Source organism: Pipistrellus hanaki (genome assembly GCF_964339955.1).
Source record: "Pipistrellus hanaki genome assembly, chromosome: 7".
Lineage (NCBI taxonomy): Eukaryota > Metazoa > Chordata > Mammalia > Chiroptera > Vespertilionidae > Pipistrellus > Pipistrellus hanaki.
This window is the reverse complement of record NC_140509.1, coordinates 12513681-12532337: the sequence shown is the minus strand read 5'-3', so window position 1 is coordinate 12532337 and position 18657 is coordinate 12513681. Positions and strand designations below refer to the sequence as shown.

General features: G+C 55.3%; 2 protein-coding genes across 3 annotated transcripts in view; one reads left to right on the top strand and one right to left on the bottom strand.

Annotated features, from left to right (window-relative positions):
• Window positions 1–2459: 2459 nt before the first annotated feature.
• DNPH1 (2'-deoxynucleoside 5'-phosphate N-hydrolase 1) lies at window positions 2460–6913 on the top strand (the record flags this gene model as incomplete). The annotated part of the gene is given in 8 exon segments (XM_084890417.1): window positions 2460–2468; window positions 3275–3449; window positions 5927–5988; window positions 6531–6630; window positions 6769–6790; window positions 6792–6841; window positions 6844–6873; window positions 6876–6913. Coding segments are annotated over 8 exon segments (486 nt in total).
• A 693-nt stretch (window positions 6914–7606) lies between these two features.
• CUL9 (cullin 9) overlaps window positions 7607–18657 on the bottom strand; it is a 34152-nt gene continuing 23101 nt past the window's right edge. The window contains exons 27-41 of one of the 2 annotated variants that reach the window (XM_084889764.1): window positions 18585–18657; window positions 18339–18468; window positions 18004–18203; window positions 17320–17570; window positions 16045–16390; window positions 11831–11971; window positions 11546–11710; window positions 11211–11374; window positions 10779–10872; window positions 10261–10335; window positions 10064–10174; window positions 9794–9911; window positions 8655–8788; window positions 8056–8126; window positions 7607–7906 (exon numbers count right to left, since the gene is read on the bottom strand). The exon at window positions 18585–18657 is cut by the window's right edge and continues 67 nt beyond it. In XM_084889764.1, the coding sequence (XP_084745890.1) occupies window positions 7723–7906; window positions 8056–8126; window positions 8655–8788; window positions 9794–9911; window positions 10064–10174; window positions 10261–10335; window positions 10779–10872; window positions 11211–11374; window positions 11546–11710; window positions 11831–11971; window positions 16045–16390; window positions 17320–17570; window positions 18004–18203; window positions 18339–18468; window positions 18585–18657 (2257 nt within the window). In that variant the 3' untranslated portion in view covers window positions 7607–7722. The other variant, XM_084889765.1, reaches the window with a different exon arrangement.

The following is an 18657-nucleotide window of genomic DNA, read 5'->3' as shown; positions in this document are numbered from 1 at the left end:
ATCCTTCCTGTAAAAGTAAGCACAGTGGCCGAAGCCGGTTTGGCTCAGTGGATAGAGCTTCGGCCTGCGGACCGAAAGGTCGTGGGTTCGATTCCGGTCAAAGGCATGTACCATGGTTGTGGGTACATCCCCGGTAGGGGGTGTGCAAGAGGCAGCTGATCGATGATTCTCTCTCATCGATGTTTCTAACTCTCTTCCTCTCTGTAAAAAATCAATAAAATGTATTAAAAAAAAAAAAAGTAAGCACAGTGGGATAATAAAGGACATTATAAACTGATGAACAAAAAGATAGATACAGAGAGAGTAAAGCAACAAACAGACTGTCAAATTACAGCGGGGAGGGGAGGGAGATATGGGGGAGATAAGAGATCAACCGAAGGACTTGTATACATGCATATAAGCATAACCAATGGACACAAAACTCTGGGGAGGGAGTGCATGTATGGGAGTGGGGGGGAGGGCAATGGTAAGATATGTACACATATAATACCTTAATAAAAAAACGGGGTGGGGGGAAGTAAGCACAGTGGTCACTTTTGGAGGGAGCAAGGGGGCTGTGATTGGGATGGCACAGATGGAAACCTCTGGGTGGCTGAAGATCTGTTCCTTAGTACAAGTGGTGACTGCAAGAGCGTTTGTCTTATAATGTATTTGCTTTACAGTGGTTTCCAGCTGCTGGGTTTTACCTCATAATAAAAATATTTTTACTGTTATGTCCCCTGAATGAATGATGGGTGGATCTAGGCATTGCGTGGCTAACATCAAAAAAGAGAGACAGACAGACCCTGTGCCCGCCAAGGGGAGTACACGCCCCCACGTGTGAAGCAGTCTTGCCCCAAATCACACCTCAACCTGGTCAAACCGCCAGGTCCAGCTTCAGTGGAGAGGACAGAGCAGCGCTTTAAGTGACGTCACAGAGACGTGGTGTAACCAGCCCCTCCGGCTGGAGGAGACTGCAGGACAATGGGGGAGCGGAGAGGACATGCCGCCAGCGTGTCGACTAAAACAGACTAAAAGACACGTCCGCCCATCACTGTGTGTGGACTCTCTGGACTCCTGCTTTTAAACAAACATTTCTAACATTTCTAAACAGTTGGAGATTTGAACACTGATGGAGTATTTGATGATGTTACAAACTCTTGTTAATGGCCCTGGCCGTTTGCTCAGTTGGTTAGAGCATCGTCCCAATATGCAAGGTTGTGGGTTCGATCCCCAGCCGGGGCACATAAAGTGGAGCAACAAATTGATGTCTCTCTCTTTCTCTCTCCCTTCCTCTCGCTCTAATATTATAAATAAAACATTTTTTAAAAATCTTGTTAATGGAGCCCTAGCTGGTTTTCTCAGTGGTTAGAGCGTTGGCCCAAGGACTAAAGGGTCTCGGGTTTGATTTCGGTCAAGGGCACGTACCTGGGTTACAGGCTGGATCCAGGGTCAGGTGGGTGTAGGAGGCAACCAATCAATGTGTCTCTCTCACACCGTGTCTTTCTCTCTCTGTGTCTCTACCCTCCCTTCCACTCTCTCTAAAATCAGTGGGGAAAATATCCTCAGTTGAAGGTTAACAACAACAAAAAATCTTGTTAATGAATATGGGTGTAGAGGAAACAAAATTGGCCACTAATTTATAATTCTTGAATCTTCTTATACCATTTACTATTTTCCTTACTTTGTTTTTGCTTCTTTAAAAACAGCTTTATGGGGTATAATTTACAGATTGAAAAAATTCACCAGTTGTGAGTGTACAATGTAATAACATTTCTGTAAATTTGTATGTGCAATCATCCATACAATCCAGATTTAGAACATTTCTGTCACACTTAGAAAGTTTCATTGAGCCCATTCCCATCCCAGCTGGCACTGGTTTGCTTTCTGCCTCTCTAAACACATATGTCTTTTCTGGACATTTACACTAAACTAGAGGCCCGGTGCATGACATCCAGGCACTGGGGGGATGGGGTCCCTCAGCCCAGCCTGCGCCCTCTTCCAGTCAGTATCTGACATCTGACATCTCTCCACCTTCTCTTAGTGTCTTTGTATTATATTTAAAACATTATTTTTTGTTATTTTATTTATTTTTTAAAATATATTTTTATTGATGTCAGAGAGGAAGAGAGAGAGAGAAACATCAGTGATGAGAGAGAATCAGTGATTGGCTGCCTCTTGCAAACCCCACACTGGGATTGACCCTGCCGCCCGGGCATGTGCCCCAACAGGGAATTGAACCGTGACCTCCTGGTTCATAGGTCAACACTCAACCACTGAGCCACGCTGGCCAGGCTAAAACATCATCATTATGAAGAAAACATTCTTATTTTTACGCCTGCTCTGGGGCCCCATACTTGGATATTTTTTAAAAAACAAACAGTCCTGCCTTCCTGGAGCTTATATTCTACCAGGTGTGGAAAGATATACAACAAAATTAATAAATGGCATGGTACATGGAAAAGGCAAGCCGAGGAGAGATGACGGAGGTGAGCGAGAGTATTTGGGAGGTGGGGGTGGGGGCTACAGAGGTAAGAGAGCCACCGGATCAGGTGGGCCTGGTGGGCCACGGTGGGGTTTGGGGGTTTTTGTTTGTTTTTAAATATATTTTTATTGATTTCAGAGAGGAAGGGAGAGGGAGAGAGAGAAACATCAGTGATGAGAATCACGGATCGGCTGCCTCCGGCACACCCCACACTGGGATCAAGCCCACGTGGCCTCCTGGTTCCTAAATCGTTGCTCAACCACCGAGCCCCGCCAGCTGGGCGGGATTTGGGGTTTTACCCTAAGTGAGAAGGAAGGAAGCCATTGGAGGGTCTGAGCGGAGGGTCATGACCCAAGTGATGTGCTCACAGGGCCAGTCCGGCTGCGGAGTGGAGACCGGGCGTGGCAGGGCAGTGGGGAGGCTGGAGGAGCCTGCTGAGGGGTAAGGGAGGTTCGGGGGAGCATGGCTGCCCTGGGGTGGTGGGTGGGATCAGAATCTGGAAATCTTCACAAGGGAGAGCCAACAGGGGTTGCCGATGGGTTTGAGAGAGAGGAGCCGGGGATAACTCTAAGGTTTGGGGCCTGAGGAGCTAGGAGGATGGAGCTGCTTTAGATTGGGGACATTGGGGGGCAGCGGGGAGCCACGTGGGTTTGGTGGGGAGGACCGAGGGTTCCCCGGGGACAAGTTAGAGGTGAGAAGCCCAGGAGGCGGCGGATTCCTCGCACATGGAACTCATCCCCTCAAATCCGCCCCATTTCACAGGTGTGGACACTTGCGCAGGGCCCCGCGGGTCACGTGGCCGCGGTCTAGCGCCCCCTGGCGGGCAAGGCGAGTGCGGGCGGCGCGGCCGGGCCGCCGGGCGCTGTGCTTCTGCGGGAGCGCCCGGAGCGGACGCGGGGACCAGGCCTGTACGAGCGGATCGTGTCCCGGCTGCGCGCTTCGGCCCTCACCGAGCACGTGGCGGACACGAAGCTGGGCGAGCGGGGTGAGGGGCCGGGACGGGGGCGCCCCTTTACCGAAACTGCCCTCGGGGGGCGGTGGCCGCTCGCGAACGGGGGGGCCCAGCCAGCGCCCCCCCAAGAGGTAGGGAGCCGGACTCAGACCGCGCGCAGCTGCGGTGCGCGCCCAGCCGCCGCGCTCAGTCATCATCGTGGCCTTTGGAGCGCTCCCTCCGGCTCTTTCCAGGGAGGTTAGTGGGGAGGGAGGGAGGGAGGCAGAGCGGGCGCGGACGGGGCTGCCTGGTTTCCACGTCCCGCCGGTACCTTCTCCCACCGGAGACAAGGCTCCTCCTCCCTGCGCCCCCGCCCCGGTGCCAGCCCCGCGCCCTTCCGCTGCCCCTCGCCCTGTGGTCAGGCCGGTGCTGCCCTGCTCCCGCCGCTGGGTTTTCTTCCCCCGGTTTTACTGAGCGGGAATGAACGTAAGTCTAAGGTGTAAGGTGTATGGGCTCAACTTTCATTTGGGTGCAAGGATTAGCACAGTTTAGTTAACACCAGTCACCTCGAGAAAAAGTTATTTTCCTTGTGTAAGAACTCCTAGGATCTCTCTTAAATTTGAAATAACCATACTATGGTCATTATGTACATTACTGCCCTAGTACGTATTTTACAACCGGAAGTTTATTAGTACCCTTTGACCACCTTTATCTAATTTCCCCTTTTCCTGCCCCCCACCTCTGGTAAGCACAAATCTGTTTGTTTTGGTTTTTTTGTGTTTTTTTGCTAGGAGTTTTAGTTTTCTGTTTTTGGTGTGTGTGTGTGCGCTTGCGCTAAGATTCCACATATAAGTGAGATCTCTGTCTGACTTATTTCACTTAGCATAAGGCCCTCCAAGTCCTTCCGTGTTTTTCCAAATGGCGCTTTCCTTCTTTCTCATGGCTGAATGATATCCCATTGTATATATAACCCCAACTTCTTTATCCATTCACCCACCGTAGACACTATTTCCCAGGTCTTGGCTATTGTAAGCAATGCTGCTCTGAACATCACTCACATAGTGTGTTCATCTCCTTCAGGTGTATTCCCCGGAGTGGGAAAGCACATGTACAGTGGTTTACATGAAAAACAATATAAGAACAGCTCTGTGTTTCACGTACTCACAACTGTAAACCTACTTTTGCCCCACCTGTATTTTGGATATTAACCCTTGTCAGTACATGGTTTGCAGATACCTTCTCTCATTCTGTGGGTTGTGTTTTTGTTTTGTTGATTATTTCTTTTGCTGTACAGAAATCGGCTTTTTAGTTTAATGTAGTCCCCCTTGCTTATTGTTTATTGTTTTGCTTATGCCTTAGGTGTTATATAAAAAACCATTGCCAAGATCTAAGGTGGATTTTTTAAAAATATATATTTTATTGATTTTTTACAGAGAGGAAGAGGGATAGAGAGTCAGAAACATTGATAAGAGAGAATCATCGATCAGCTACCTCTTGCACACCCCCTACTGGGGATGTGCCCCAACCAAGGTACATGCCCTTGACCGGAATCGAACCCGGGACCTTTCAGTCCACACGCTGACGCTCTATCCATTGAGCCAAACCGGTTTCAGCGATCTAAGGTGTTTTTTCCCGTGTTTTCATCTAGAAGTTTTATCATTTCTGATCTTACCTTTACATCTTCAATCCATTTTGAGTTAATTTTTGTGAGTGGTGTAAAATAGGGGTCTAGTTTCATTTCGCTACATGTGAGTGCCGTTTTCCCAGCACCATGTATGGGAGAGAGAGTCTTTTCTCCATTGAGTGTTCTTGGCTCCCTTGTCAAATGGTGGCTGAGTGCACACGTGGGGCTTTATTCCTGGGCTCTGGATCCTGTTCCACTGGTGTTTGTTTTGATGCCAATACCACACTGTTCTGTTTCACTTTATAATATAGCTGGAAACCGGGAAGTGTGATGTCTTACTCCGGGGCAGATACAGGATTTGTGGGACTTAACGCAGTCCTGGGAGACCTCTGTAAAAAGATAGAATTGCCGGGGATGTTGGAGAGGGCCTGTATGAGGGACCCTAAAGCTCATGCTTCATGGTCTCACGGTATGTCCACCCCCGCCTGGTGGTTCTCAGGCTTCAGTGTGCTCAGCTGTCATCTCAGAGCTTGTTCAAAAGGCAGATTCCCATAGTGGGGATGAAGCCAAGCTCTTTTTAACAGGTTCTCCAGGGACTGTCTCCGGTGCAGGCAGCTGTGAGCCTTTCAGCCCTAACGAATGACATTTAATCAAGCCGAACACCGGGCTCCTTACCCTCTTTCCCCAGGATGCCTCTCCTACCTTGATCCCCCTCCTCCCCCCCAAAAAAAAGGCCACTTTGCATTCAGGCAGGGTTCTCAGATTTGGTGGAATGAAGCAGCTGGGCCCACTGGCACCTGGGTCTCTGTAGTTTATCAAGTTCTCAGGTGATTCTGGAACCCACCAAAGCTTGAGAGCCGCTGCTTTAGGCTTTCGCCTGGCCTGCCTCCGGCCTTTCCCTGCATAGACCAGTCCTTGCTCCTGCCTGCCATTCCCCCACCTGGATGCTCTTCCTCCTTCCCTCTGCCTGTAACCCCTCTGGCCCACAGCCCCTCAGTCCTTCACCTCACCACTTGTATGCCATAAGCACCTACAGACGCAAGCGGCGGAACTTTTTAAATTCAAAATAAGGTGGCGGTTAACTGGTTGATCTTATTTGTATCACACACCCCACCTTGCAGAGGATTGACTTTTTCCTTGTGGCTATTCCATCTCCTCCTTTTCATAGACGCTTAGTGTTGGGCAGCCCTCAGAGGTCATCTAGTCATCTCCCTCCTCCCCGAGCACAGGGTGGATGTGGGGCGGCTCGGCGGGACCAGATGAGGGTGCAGCCCTGACCAGCTTTCCCTCCACCACGGGGGAGCAGTCGGCTGAGGGTGACAGTTCACCCACCGGCGGGACCTGGCCCTGCTGCAGCGGGCGGCCTGAGCGCCCCTCCTCCCTGCGGGCTCCTCTGGGCTGTTCCCTTCCCCGAGCGTGCCGGCCTCCCCCCACCTCTCACTGCCACCTTCCTCTTACAAGCCGGGAGGTTGAGCCTGTCTCACTTTCCTTCCCAGTGATTGTGGCGGAAGGTGGGGGTCGGCTACGAGGTGGGCCGGGCCGTGGCCCTCAGGAAGCGGATCCTGTGCCTGTTCCCCGGTCTGGCCTCAGTCCGCACGCCAGGCCCTGGGGGCCACCCGCCCTCCCCAGCCGAGGACCCAGCCCTCAGCTCCCTTTCCTGGGGGCTGAGCGGTGCTATCCCCAACGAGGGCTGGGAGAGAGGACGGAGGAGGGGTGTGGGCGGCACCTCCACTGCCTCTGCCCGCCCAGTGCCGTCAGCCGTGATCCGGGGCAGCGGACGGCCACCGGTTCCAGGTGTGGGACTACGAGGTGGGCGAGGTGGAGGCATGCTGGATCGATACTCTGCCACGTATCCTCTGAGCAGGTGGCTTCCTCCCCTGACCCAACCATGTGACTTCACCCTTCACCCTTCACTAAATTCTTATCCCCTTCCTGCAAAGCCCAGCACCACATTAAAAGGCATGTCTGGCCGAAACCGGTTTGGCTCAGTGGTAGAGCGTCGGTCTACGGACTGAAAGGTCCCGGGTTCGATTCCGGTCAGGGGCATGTACATTGGTTGCGGGGACATCTCCAGTGGGGGGTGTGCAAGAGGCAGCTGGTCGATGTTTCTTTCTCATCGACATTTCTAGCTCTCTCTCTCTCCCTTCCTCTCTGTAAAAAATCAATAAAATATATTTAAAAAATAAAATAAAATAAAAGGCATGTCTGCACTTCCAACTTCCGTCTGTGTGCGGGCAGGGCGGGCAGGGCCTTGGCGGTGTCCTCCCCCACCCCCCGGCTTCACTCAGATGAGATGCAGAGAAAACTTGTAAAGCCTGTGGCCCCGAGAGGAGGGCACTGCCTAACGCCGCGGCCCCTCGGGAACATGAGAGTCCTGAGGAAGGCCGCCATGGGGATGGCCGTCCCGTCTCCTCGATGCTGCTGGGGTCGGGGGCAGTGGGCACGCTTGTGCCACGTGGGCCTTCACTTCCCTTCATCAGCACAGGCCACACGTCAGCTCTGGGCCGTCGCTGACAAGGGACGAGTCTGGCGTCTAAAGAAAACTGGAGGGTGGTGGGCGGGGAGCGGGGAGTTAGAACGCCGGCTCCAGAGGTATATGAAAAAGTTTATTCTGTAAACAGAAGGTGCTGATCCCGGGACCGTGGTCGGGGATGAGCCCGGCCCCTGGCTCGGGGCGGCTCCGGGCTCCCTGCGGCCTGCCCCTCAGTCAAAGCTCTCGTCCTCATCCTCGTCCCCGAAGAAGAAGGCGTCCCGGTCCAGGTTCTCGGACTCCTCGTCGTAGGAGAAGGTGTCGTTGTCCAGCTCCTCGTCAAACTCGTCCTGCTGCCACTCGGGCAGGTCGTCCTCGCCCTCCTCGTCCGTCTCCAGCCCCGAGGAGGCCCGGGGCCTGGTGGGGCGGAAGGCAATGCATAGGGAGGGCCGCTCAGCCCGGAGCCTGCCACACCCCTCCCCTCCCCTCCTCCCCCTCCCCTCCCCTCCCCTCCCCTCCCCTCCCCTCCCCTCCCCTCCCCTCCCTCCGGGCGCAGCCGCACTCACCCACTGGGCACGTTGGGGCCTTGCGCCTTCCGGGCCTCTAGTGACGGGCTCTGGAGACCAACCCGGAAGTCCTGACGGAGACGGAGGACATGGGAGTGGGAAACGGAGGCCACTGGGCCTCTGCCCAGCCTTTCTCCAGCCAACGCGCTCCGAGGCTGTTCCCACCTGCTCCCCCTCCCTCACCACAGCGCCAGAGGGGTCTCCAGGGACACGGCACACAGGCCAGGCACCGGCCTTGCTTCAGGAGCGTAGTGTATGCTCATGTCCTTCCTACTCGTGACCTGTCGGTCTGTACGCTCCGGGGGTGGGGCTCCCGGTCAGACTCAATGCCAGCGCATTGCAGCTGGGAAGACTCAGCTCCCTTACTCAGTGGGCCCACCCCGACCCCCACTCCTGGGATTCTGAATCCACGTCTGGGAAGTATATCTGCAAAAGTTCCCCAACTGATTTTGCATAGCAAGGACCTGGGCTAACTCCTTTATTTTGTAAGAAATGCCGGAGGTTAAGTGTCAGGGTCCAATAGCACCCAGGAGCTGGGACCCCCCCCTCCCCTGGTCTCCTCCTGGGGCTGGGCACGGAGGTCCAGGCGGGGCGCCTACCTGGGTGGAATGCTGCAGGATGGCGAGCAGCCTCTCCTGGATCCGCCGGAGCAGCTCCAGGCCCGTGTGCAGGCTGTCGGCCCGCAGGAGGCGCAGGGCCGAGGCCAGGTCTCCACACTGCAGCAGCAGCTCCTCTGCAGAGACAGACGCAGGGGCTCCACCCTCTTCCCCGCCTCCGACCCCTCTCCCTCCGACCCCTCCGCCAGCAAACCCTACTGTACACCCACCCGTTCTCCAACACCCCCAGGCCCCGCTCTAGACCCCATTCTCCGGAGGCTTACACTCTAGTGGTGGGGACAGATCATCCTATACAATAAAGAGGTAATATGCAAATTAACCCTCATGCCCAGGTAATATGCAAATTAACCCTCATGCCCAGACAACCAAACCACTGAACAGCAGGCTGTGTGGGGTGACAGGCTGGCAGGTGGGGGGCTGCGTGGGGCAACCAGGCCAGCAGGTGGGGGGCCATGAGGGGTGACCAAGGCCGGCAGGGGGGCAGTTGGGGGCAACCAGGCCAGCAAGAGGAGAGGCAGCTAAGGGCAGCCAGGCCTGCGGGGTGGAGGTCAGTTAGGTGTGGGGGATGCAGTTGGGGGTGACCAGGCCAGCAGAGCGGACAGTTGGGGGTGATTAGGCTGGCAGTGGTGGCAGTAAGGGGCAACTTGGCTATGGGGGGGGGGAGAGACAGTTGGGGGCGATCTGGCTGGCAGTGGGGGGCTGTTAGGGGCGACCAGGATGGCGGGGGGGGGGCAGTTTGGGACAATAAGGCAGGCACGCAGAGGCAGGGAGGGGCGATCAGGCTGGCAGGGTGGGGGTCAGTTAGGGGCAGCCAGGCAGGCAGGCAGGTGAGCGATTAGGAACCCGCGGTCCAGGGTTGTGAGAGTGATGTCCTGGATTGGAGAGTGTCAGGCTGGGCGGAGGGGACCACCCCTATCCCCGTGCATGAATTTCATGCTCCGGGCCTTTAGTAATCAAAGGTCAGGTGAAGACCTGTGCCCTTAGGCACTTACAGCTTGTACTGAATGCCTGTCCAGCAGAATTTTAAAGGCCTGTGGTGGTGAGGCCATGAGGAACAAGGAGAGGACAGAGTGAAGGGGGAAGCTGGGGTGGGGGCGCTCAGAGGGGGGGGCAGGCCTCACCCAGGAGGATCTGCAGGGCGTTGGTGTGCAGCTCCAGGTTCTCGGTCTGCTGCTCCACCACGTCCATCTGCTCCGTCTCCTGGTTGTAGAAGCTGTACACGCAGGCATAGGCCAGCACCTACGGGGGCCCAAGTCAGGCCTCCCAGCTGCTCCCTCCTCCTCCCCTCCATCCATACTGGTCAGAGACAGCTGCCCAGCCCACAGTCCCCTTGGCACATTGCTCACACACACACACACACACACACACACACACACACACACACACCCCACCTTTCGAGCCTGCTCAAGGCCCCGGCAGGCATCGCTGAGGAAGGTGAAGGACTTGGGTGGGGGCACCTCGTGGATGGCAGACACTCGGTTCCACAAGTTCACAGCAAACTCCTGTGCAAAGAAAGGCGGTCACGATGCACACACATGCCTTCAGAACAGCACCCAGAGATTCGGCCTCGGCCCTCCCCGCTCCTCACCCGGGCCTGGTGGTGGAACGTGCACCTCTCGTTGTAGTCCTGGAAGCGCTTCTCCTGGCGAGCTGCCTTGCTTACCTGAGAGACACATCGAACAGCATGGCTCGTCAGACGCTACCACTCAGAGGCCTTTTCTGCCTTGCCCAAACTCAATCCTCAGACTGAGGCAGGTCACATTATCACCCCCTTTTACAGGTGAGAATGCTGAAGAGTGGACGAGGAACTGACCCAAAGCCACATATTAACTGGGAGAACCGGGTTCTGACTCAGTCCTTGCTCTCCGCTCTGCCCTGCTGCCCCGGGAATGCCCAGCCCGCCCAGCCCTCTGAGGCCGCCGGGGAGTGGAGTCCCACTCTGCGCCTCTGTCCCCGGGCACGGACCTCCCGGCACTGCAGGTCTAGGTGGCTGTCCCCTCCCCACTGAGCCAGTCCCAACACGGTCAGGCTGCTCTTCACAGAGCCCTGTGGGCTCAGGGCCCTCCTGCCTGCCTCTGGGCCTGCTCCTCGGTGCCCCGCCCTTACCATGGCAGAGCAGTTGTAATAGTCTTTGTGATTTGGCTTCCAGGACTTGAGGCAGCGCCAGCAGAATCCGTGGTTGCATTTGGCGCAGGTCATGCTGCGGAGGAAGCTGTGTGGTCAGAGGACTCCTGCCTCTGGCAGGGCCACACCAGGAAAGCCAGGGGCCTAGGTGCACCACCACCATGTCCCTGGCCCCTCCACCCTAACCTTACCAGTTCCTACTGAAGGCACCCTTGCTTCTGAGTCCCCCGTACACTGGAGACTAAAAATGGGGGACCTGAGGTGAGGGAACCACTCTGGAGGGTGCCCAGAGAGGGAAGTGGAGTAACTGCCCTTGTCGCTCAGCTTTCCAGAAGGCCCACCCCTTCTTACTGCCGGGCCTCTACTCTCTCCTGTGCCTGCCGACGCCCCCGGAGCCCACAGCACCCTTCTTACTGCAGACACCCTTCGTTCTTCTCGATGGGAGTCTGACAGCTGGGACAGCGCTTAGAGATGAGCTTGGCCAGGTGCTTGCTCTGGGCCTCCACACTCATGCCGTCATAGTAGCCGCCATCATCGACCCACTGAGACATGTGGCCACAGCTGGCAGGGTAGTGTGCCTGGAGCAGGAGGAAGGGAGGACACAGCCCAGCCCTTACCGAGGGCGGCCCTCCTGCTATTGCTCATGGGAGGCGGAAGGAGGGAGGTCTCATTTGGAGGTGACAGAATCTGCATGTGCTGAGCGGGGCGGGGGTGGGTCCTGGCTCGGCATCAGGCCGGGTGGCACCCACCTCAGGGAAGCTGCAGTTGAAGCAGGAGGCCCAGCCGCACTTGGAGCAGGTGGTCCCCGAGCCCAGGCCCTGGCGGCACAGGATGCGGTCGCAGCCCTGGGGGTTGGTGCACCAGGTCAGGTTGGAGCAGCTGTCCACGTAGCCACGCAGCAGGGCCTTCTCGTACTGTGGGGACAGGGGTCACGGGTGAGGGCCCGGCTCTCTAGGTCGCCACACCTGCAGGCCCCCAGCACCCCGGGGTCTGCCCCTCTGGCTTGCACCGGAGCCTCTCCGAGGAGAGGGTACCTTGGAGATGACCTCTGGCGAGGAGACAATGGCACGGATGAAGGCTCCCGTGGGCTGGGCAGGGCAGTCGGCGATGGGGCAGGTGCAGTTCATCACCAGGTTCTGCTCGATTCGAGTTGTCAGGTACTCGTTCCAGCAAGACTGGGAGGGAAGGAGGGGCCGCTCAGGGAAGCGCGGGAGCAGCCCGGGAGGGTGTCCTGTCATCACCGCGCACCGCTCCCCGATGACGCCGAAGGATCAACCTCAAAACGGACCCTCATCTTTCTGGCTCCCACTGCTTTTCCTGGGATTGGTCCAAGTGACAGTTGTCTTTGAGGATATGTGGGCCAGGATGGCAGCCTAATTATTATTGTTGGGATGGACATAGAGGGAGCAGGTAAAGAGAATTAAAATAAGAAAGATTCAAGTGCTAAGAAAGAATTGGTGAGAGCAAGAAGGTCAGAGGAAGAAGGCCAGGGAGGCGAGTCCCTTCTCCACTGGCGGCCTCTCCTCCTGGCCCCATTGCTCACCTCATGCCTGTCTGGAGGCTCCGTCACAAACAGACGTGCCCACTGCAGCTCCCACATCCTGAGAAATGGCGCCCCGCGCCCCTCCCGTTCCAGGAGCAGAACCTCTGAATCCTTGTTTTAACGCCCATGTCACTGCCTCACCCTAAACCATCGTCGACTTCCGTAACTGCTGCCGAACTGATCCCCAAAACCTCCCACCCTGGCCCCTCCCCATCAAACCCACTTGGCTTATGCGTGATCAACAGCCGAGCCTCCTAGAACATCCCATTAAGAACCCCGTCCCTCACACTGTGGAGGGCAGAGCTTTCCGAACGATGCACTTGACCCCAGGAGAGGACGTGTACCTGTGGTACCAAAGCAACAGGACAGTGGGAAGCACTGGCCTGGACTTTTACTAAACAAAACAAGGACATTTTTAATGTGTTTTTAGAGTGCAAGGGAGAGGGAAACATCAATGTGAGAGAGACACATCAATTGGTTGCCTCCTGCACATGCCCTGACCAGGCCCCAGCCACATGTCTCTGACTGGAAATCAAACCTGAGACCCATTGGTGCATGGGCCAATGCTCTAACCACTGAGATACACTGACCGGGGCAACCCCCACCCCCCTTTTAAAAAATAGATTTTATTGTCTTTTTTACAGAGAGGAAGGGAAAGGAATAGAGAGTTAGAAACATTGATGAGAGAGAAACAATAATCAGCTGCCTCCTGCACACCTCCTACTGGGTACATGCCCAGAACCAAGGTACATGCCCTTGACCGGAATCAAACCTGGGACCCCTCAGTCCGCAGGCAGACGCCAAACCAGTTAGGGTCAAACCCCTTTTTATATAGTGAAAGAAACCCAGATAAATTGAGAAGTTGAATGCAGAATTCCTGTATTTCCAAAATAAAACAGGAGATTTCTCAGATTCAGACAGTACTTGCGGGCACACAGAGGAAGCAGGATCCTCACCGCCACAGAGGGCAGCTTGCTTGACCTCTCACCCTTAAGTGCCCCCTCAGCTATGGGCTTGCTCTTGCTCATGCCGTTTCCACAGCCCGGCACAACCGGTACTGGGTCTCCGGCCCTCTGACAAGCCCACCTGCCACTCAAGGCTCATCCTGGGAAGCCACCTCCACTGCTCCAGACCCCAGGCTTCCCCACCTGCCTTCTGCCTTTCGTTTGTGGCATTTGCCATGACATAGTCACAGGCTCCTCCTCTGCTGGGACTTGCCCACCAGCCTGTTTTCCTCTGTGCTGTGTTTAGGCTCCCTGTCTCCACATTGCTACAGGGTGGGGGTGCCCCGAGGTCAATGTCCTGGGCCTGTTTCTCTCTCCCTGGGTGATACCAGCCAGGCCTCTCTACTGAATTCTGAATTTGAAAACCCAATGTCTACTTGCCAGTTTCACACAGGTCCCAACAAGCAGCTCAAACTTCATGGACACAAAAGACTGATTTCCCCCTCAAATTCCTGTTCCCAGGCCCAACACTTCCCCCAAGCCAGTAAAAGATGACACATCGCATCCACCCAGACACTAAACAACCCAAGAACCACCCTTCATTCCCTCGTCCCAAGCCCCGCATCCACTCCCAGCCCGCCCTGCTCTGCCTCCAACGCAGCCCGGCCCACCCACTCTGCTCTTGCCCTGTCCCGAGGCCCAACCACCACCTTCCCTGGCCTGTTTGTACCCAGCTCCGAAGGGGTGTCCCTGCTTCCTCTTGTCCTGTCTAAGCCCTTTCTCCACAAAAAGTGACCCTTTCAGAAATGTGCATTAGAGCATGTCACTGCCCTGCTCACACCCACCATGGCTTCCCTAGTGTAAAGCCGCTGTGTGCCAATCCCCACCAACTGGCCATGTGCACCTGCCAAGCCTCCTCTCCCCCGCAGTCCCACCGCTTCAGCGCATGTGTACTCTTCCCTCGGTCCGCCACTCTTCCCCAGATCACCTCCTCAAGACGGGCCTTCCCCAACCTCCCCCGTCCGAAGTCCCTTCCGAGGCCTTCAGCCACTCCTAACCTCAGTCCCTTCCCACAACGTGACGCTGTAGTCTCTTCCCTGCACTTATCCTAAGAGTGTGGGCCCCGGACGAGACTGCCCAGACCCAATCCTGGCCCTGGGCAGGTTCCTTCTCCACCCAGTGCCTCCCCCTGCAGTCTATCCAACGGGGATGGATGTCCCTGCCTCACAGAGAACCAGGATGGAACCAAGCAAAGCATGTGTGTGAGGCAGCACAATGGCCCAGGGCGAGTCCCCGTAACTACAATATTAGCGGCTGTTATTCCCAGCCCTCTAGTTACTTCTTGCGTGGGTTTCCCCCCTCCCTCACTCAGTACCCAGTACTGTGCACACAGTAAACCATGACATATATTAGTGGAATGAAAAAATGAGAGTGTCAAGGAAGTCAGAAGGGCCTAGAGAAAAGCGAGCATGGACACTTATGTGAGAAGAGTAACTTGAAACCAAGCAGAAGGGAGGGAAAAAAGGTATAAGCATGCAATGCACCTGTCCCAGACACACACCACGGGACACGGCAGGGAGAGGCAGCGACAATTCATGGCGACAGCGGCGCTCATCCTGTTAAGCTGATGCCTGTGAGGGAGGGAGCATCAGACCCTCAGCACTAGGTTCCCTGCCTCTGAAGACTATGTACTCGCTTCCCAACCTACGGCCTTGTCTGCATGAGCTTTACAGCTGCAAACCCTGCCTTCCCATACTTTTGGGCTACGCACTTCTTTTTATTTTTATATTAAATAAGAGTATATACCAGAGTGGAGCAAAAGCAGGCTTGTAGTTGTGAGTCCACAAAACACAGTTTATTCCTGAATTATTATTTATTAATTAGTGTATTATTTTCCATATGAACAACTATAGACCTACTTTTGCTCACCCATATAAAAGAAGTGATGATGTTCTAAGATAAAGACTTGAATGGTGAAAAGGAAACCATAAACTATTGTCTTCACCAATTTAATAACATCTCGTTTACAAAGTGCCTTAAAGTACATTGTGTGTGTGTGTGTGTGTGTGTGTGTGTGTGAGAGAGAGAGAGAGAGAGAGAGAGAGAGACATATGTGTGTATGTGTCTGTGACTGTGAATAGTCCTCAAACTTGACTGATACTGGAATCACCTGAGGAGCTTTTAACGCTCCATATGCTGGGTTCCACCTGCAGAAATTCTGATTTATTTGGCCTGGGATAGAGCATGATCATCAGGATCTTCAAAAGATGCCAGTGATTGCCCTGCTGGTTTGGCTCAGTGGGTAGAGTGTCAGCTTGCGGACTGAAGGGTCCCAGATTCAACTCCAGTCAAGGGCACATACCTCAGTTGCAAACTCCTCCTGCCTGGGCCTTGGGCCCTGGTCAGGGTGTGGTGCAGGAGGCAACCAATCAATGCGTTCCTCTCTCATTGATGTTTCTCTCTGTCTTTCCCTCTCACTTCCACACGAATCACACTAAGGATCAATGGGGAAAATATCCTTGGGTGAGGATTAAAAAAAAAGCTCCCAGTGAGTAATATGCAGCCCAGTTTGAGAACCACTGATGCATAACAATATCGCTGGATCCTAACAAGAACCCTTCGGAAGGTCACGGCAGAAGAGGGACTAAGGGACCTGTCCCGCATTCCCGGGGTAGGTGATGGCGGCACTGGGGCTAGAACCATAGTTGCCAAGGAACCGCATTCGAGTAGAAAGCCAGGGCAGGAGCGAGCTGGGCCTCACCTTGCAGCAGTAGTGCCTGCAGCAGAGAGAGGGCAAGTCGTCCTCCGGCTCCAGGGGGCTGACACAGACAGGGCAGTGGTCGGGGCGTGCGGGGGCAGCCTGGGGCTGGGGCACCCACAGTCCGGCCGCCAGCAGCAGTGGCTGCGGGTTGTCGCTGTAGCTCTGCAGCAGCTGTTCGGCACTCCAGTGGGAATGAGCCAGAAGGTGCTGAGCTACATCTGGCTCCAGGTTCAGTGTCTCCTGCACCTGCTGCACCGTCTGCTCCATCAGCCCTTCCACCTCCCGGGGGCTCATGGTGCGGCCTGCAGGCAGCTGAAGGGATGCCAGGGCGGCCACAGCTTCCGGGCTTGGGGGCAGAAAAGAGTCAGTGGTCAGTCTCCCGGTCCTGCTTATACAAGCTACGAACTGAACCCCACCTTGTCCCCCAGCTCCCTGCTCACACTTGCTTAACCAGCCAGAGAATAACCCCCAAACCAACTGTCACAGCAGGGCCCTCCACTGAAGCATCTGTAGGTGTGGGGGTTGGGCTGGATGTCAAAATGACTGCTGGCAGCACAGGAATCTGGTGGGTGGGGGTCAGGATGCTAACTGACCTACAGTAGATGGGACGGCCCCACCCAAATGCTACCAGCATGTCTGGTGAGAAAGAGTGTGGTCTGTGGGCCAGCAGCACAGGTATCAGAGGCAGCTCTACTGAAGCAGGATCTGCATTTTAAGAAGACCCCAGGTGATGTATGCGCATGTGAAAGGTGAAGAAACATTCTAGCCTAGAGAACTCACTCTGTACCCAGTGCAAATAACAGGCACTGAAGAGGTGCCCTAAAAACTGGGAACTGGATCCGATGCAAAAGTTTTAGGTACTTAAGGGTCAGCTATAGCAAATCCTCTAGAACAGGCTTCCCATTATAGTTTGTATATTTCACTCAGCAGAGTACATAGCACTCAATACGTATTGCATATTTCATATTTGCTTAAATGAGACATATATAAAGGAGCTCACATGTGGGTCCCTTGCTAAGGGCTGACTCTAGGAGGAGGGGGACAGCAAGGCCCTTGATTAGAAAGGAAAAGAAGGGGTGATGGCCCTGGGAGGAACGAGGACGATCGAATTGGGGGAAATACAGGGAGAGGGAAAGGGGTTAGACAAAGAAATGACGTGCGTTTCCACCAGGGAACCTGCCCCTCCCACGTTACTGAGGTGCCATCTGTCCCGGAGAGCCCACCTCTCTCTGGGCTTGGTGCCCCTGAGCAGGCAGCTGGGGCTGGGGTGGCTACCTGGGCTTGGAGGTCTCGGTGGTTTGGTTGCCACAGAAGGGGATCTCAGCCTGGCCCCGGCAGGGCCCCGTGGGCTCTGGGGTGGCATACAGCAGCATCTGGGGCCAGTCATCACGCTGTTTCACGTAGCCCTGGCCCAGGAGGTGCAGGATACAAGAGAAGACGTCTGTACTGCTACAGGCCACACCCCCAGCAACAGTGCGGCCCAGGCTCCCGGGAGGGTTGGGGCCCTTCTGCCAGGCCTCCAGCACCTGGTGGGAGGAGCAAACAGCAGGCATGTTACCCAGAGGAGCAGCCTGCCTGGATTCGATGCCCGGCTGTGCCCCTTACTAGCTGTGTGACAACGGATAAGTTACTGACTCTCCATGCCTTATTTTCTCACCTGTCAAATGAAAGGACGGTAATAATAATACTGCCTATCTCTCAGAGTTGTTGTGCGGATTAAATGACTTAATAATGCAAACTCTTAGAGTTAGGACCTGGCACAGGGTAAACACTCATGTCCTGTCTCTACTTTCGGTCTACCGGTCCTATCAGGGACAGAAAACCCAGACAGAAATGTCACCCTGGGAGGGCTCACACTGAGAGTTTACCCTGCCTTGTGGTGACCCCTGGCTCGAACCTCCAACCCCAAGCACAGCTTCCTCCCGCCTCCCCTCACTGCAGGGCCCCCTCTCCGCCTACCAGACAAACCAGCTGGTCAATGTGGAGGCCCTCCTCCCCATGGGCTTTGAGGATACGGACAAGAAGACAGCTCAAGAGGTTCCTCTTCTGTTCCAGGGTTCGACCCTCATCCTTCTTTACATCCAGGTACTTCTGGGGAGGTATCAGCCACAGGGCCTCCCCACAGGGCCAGAGCGCAGGCTCACGGACTCGCAGCACACCTGGAACTTACTGCCAGTTAGTACCCGAGGAGGGGGAGGGACAGAAAGGGACCCGTTCTCATTGCCTGCTACACTACCCCACCCGGGGGCCCCACACCCTGTGAGCAGCGTCTCGGGTCAGCCCCACTGACCTACCCCCATGTGGAAAGTCCTGACCCTCATGCAGGGTCAAAGGGCCATTCTCAGAGGTGAGGGGCAGGAGTGCCTGGAGCAGCAGCTGTGGGGTGAGGTCAGAATTCTTCAGCAAGGTTTCTACTGACACCTCCTGGTGAGGAGAAACAGGGACAGTCAGAGTGGGAAGAAAGGATGGGAGGAGGAACAGTGTAGAACAGTGGCAGACAAGGTGGGGAAGAAGACGGAGAGGCTGAGGAGCTGAGGCACCTCTGAATGATTGAAATTCAACAGCAGCCACATCTGCACGGTGGACACATGCAGGGTCTGGTCCCCAAACTGC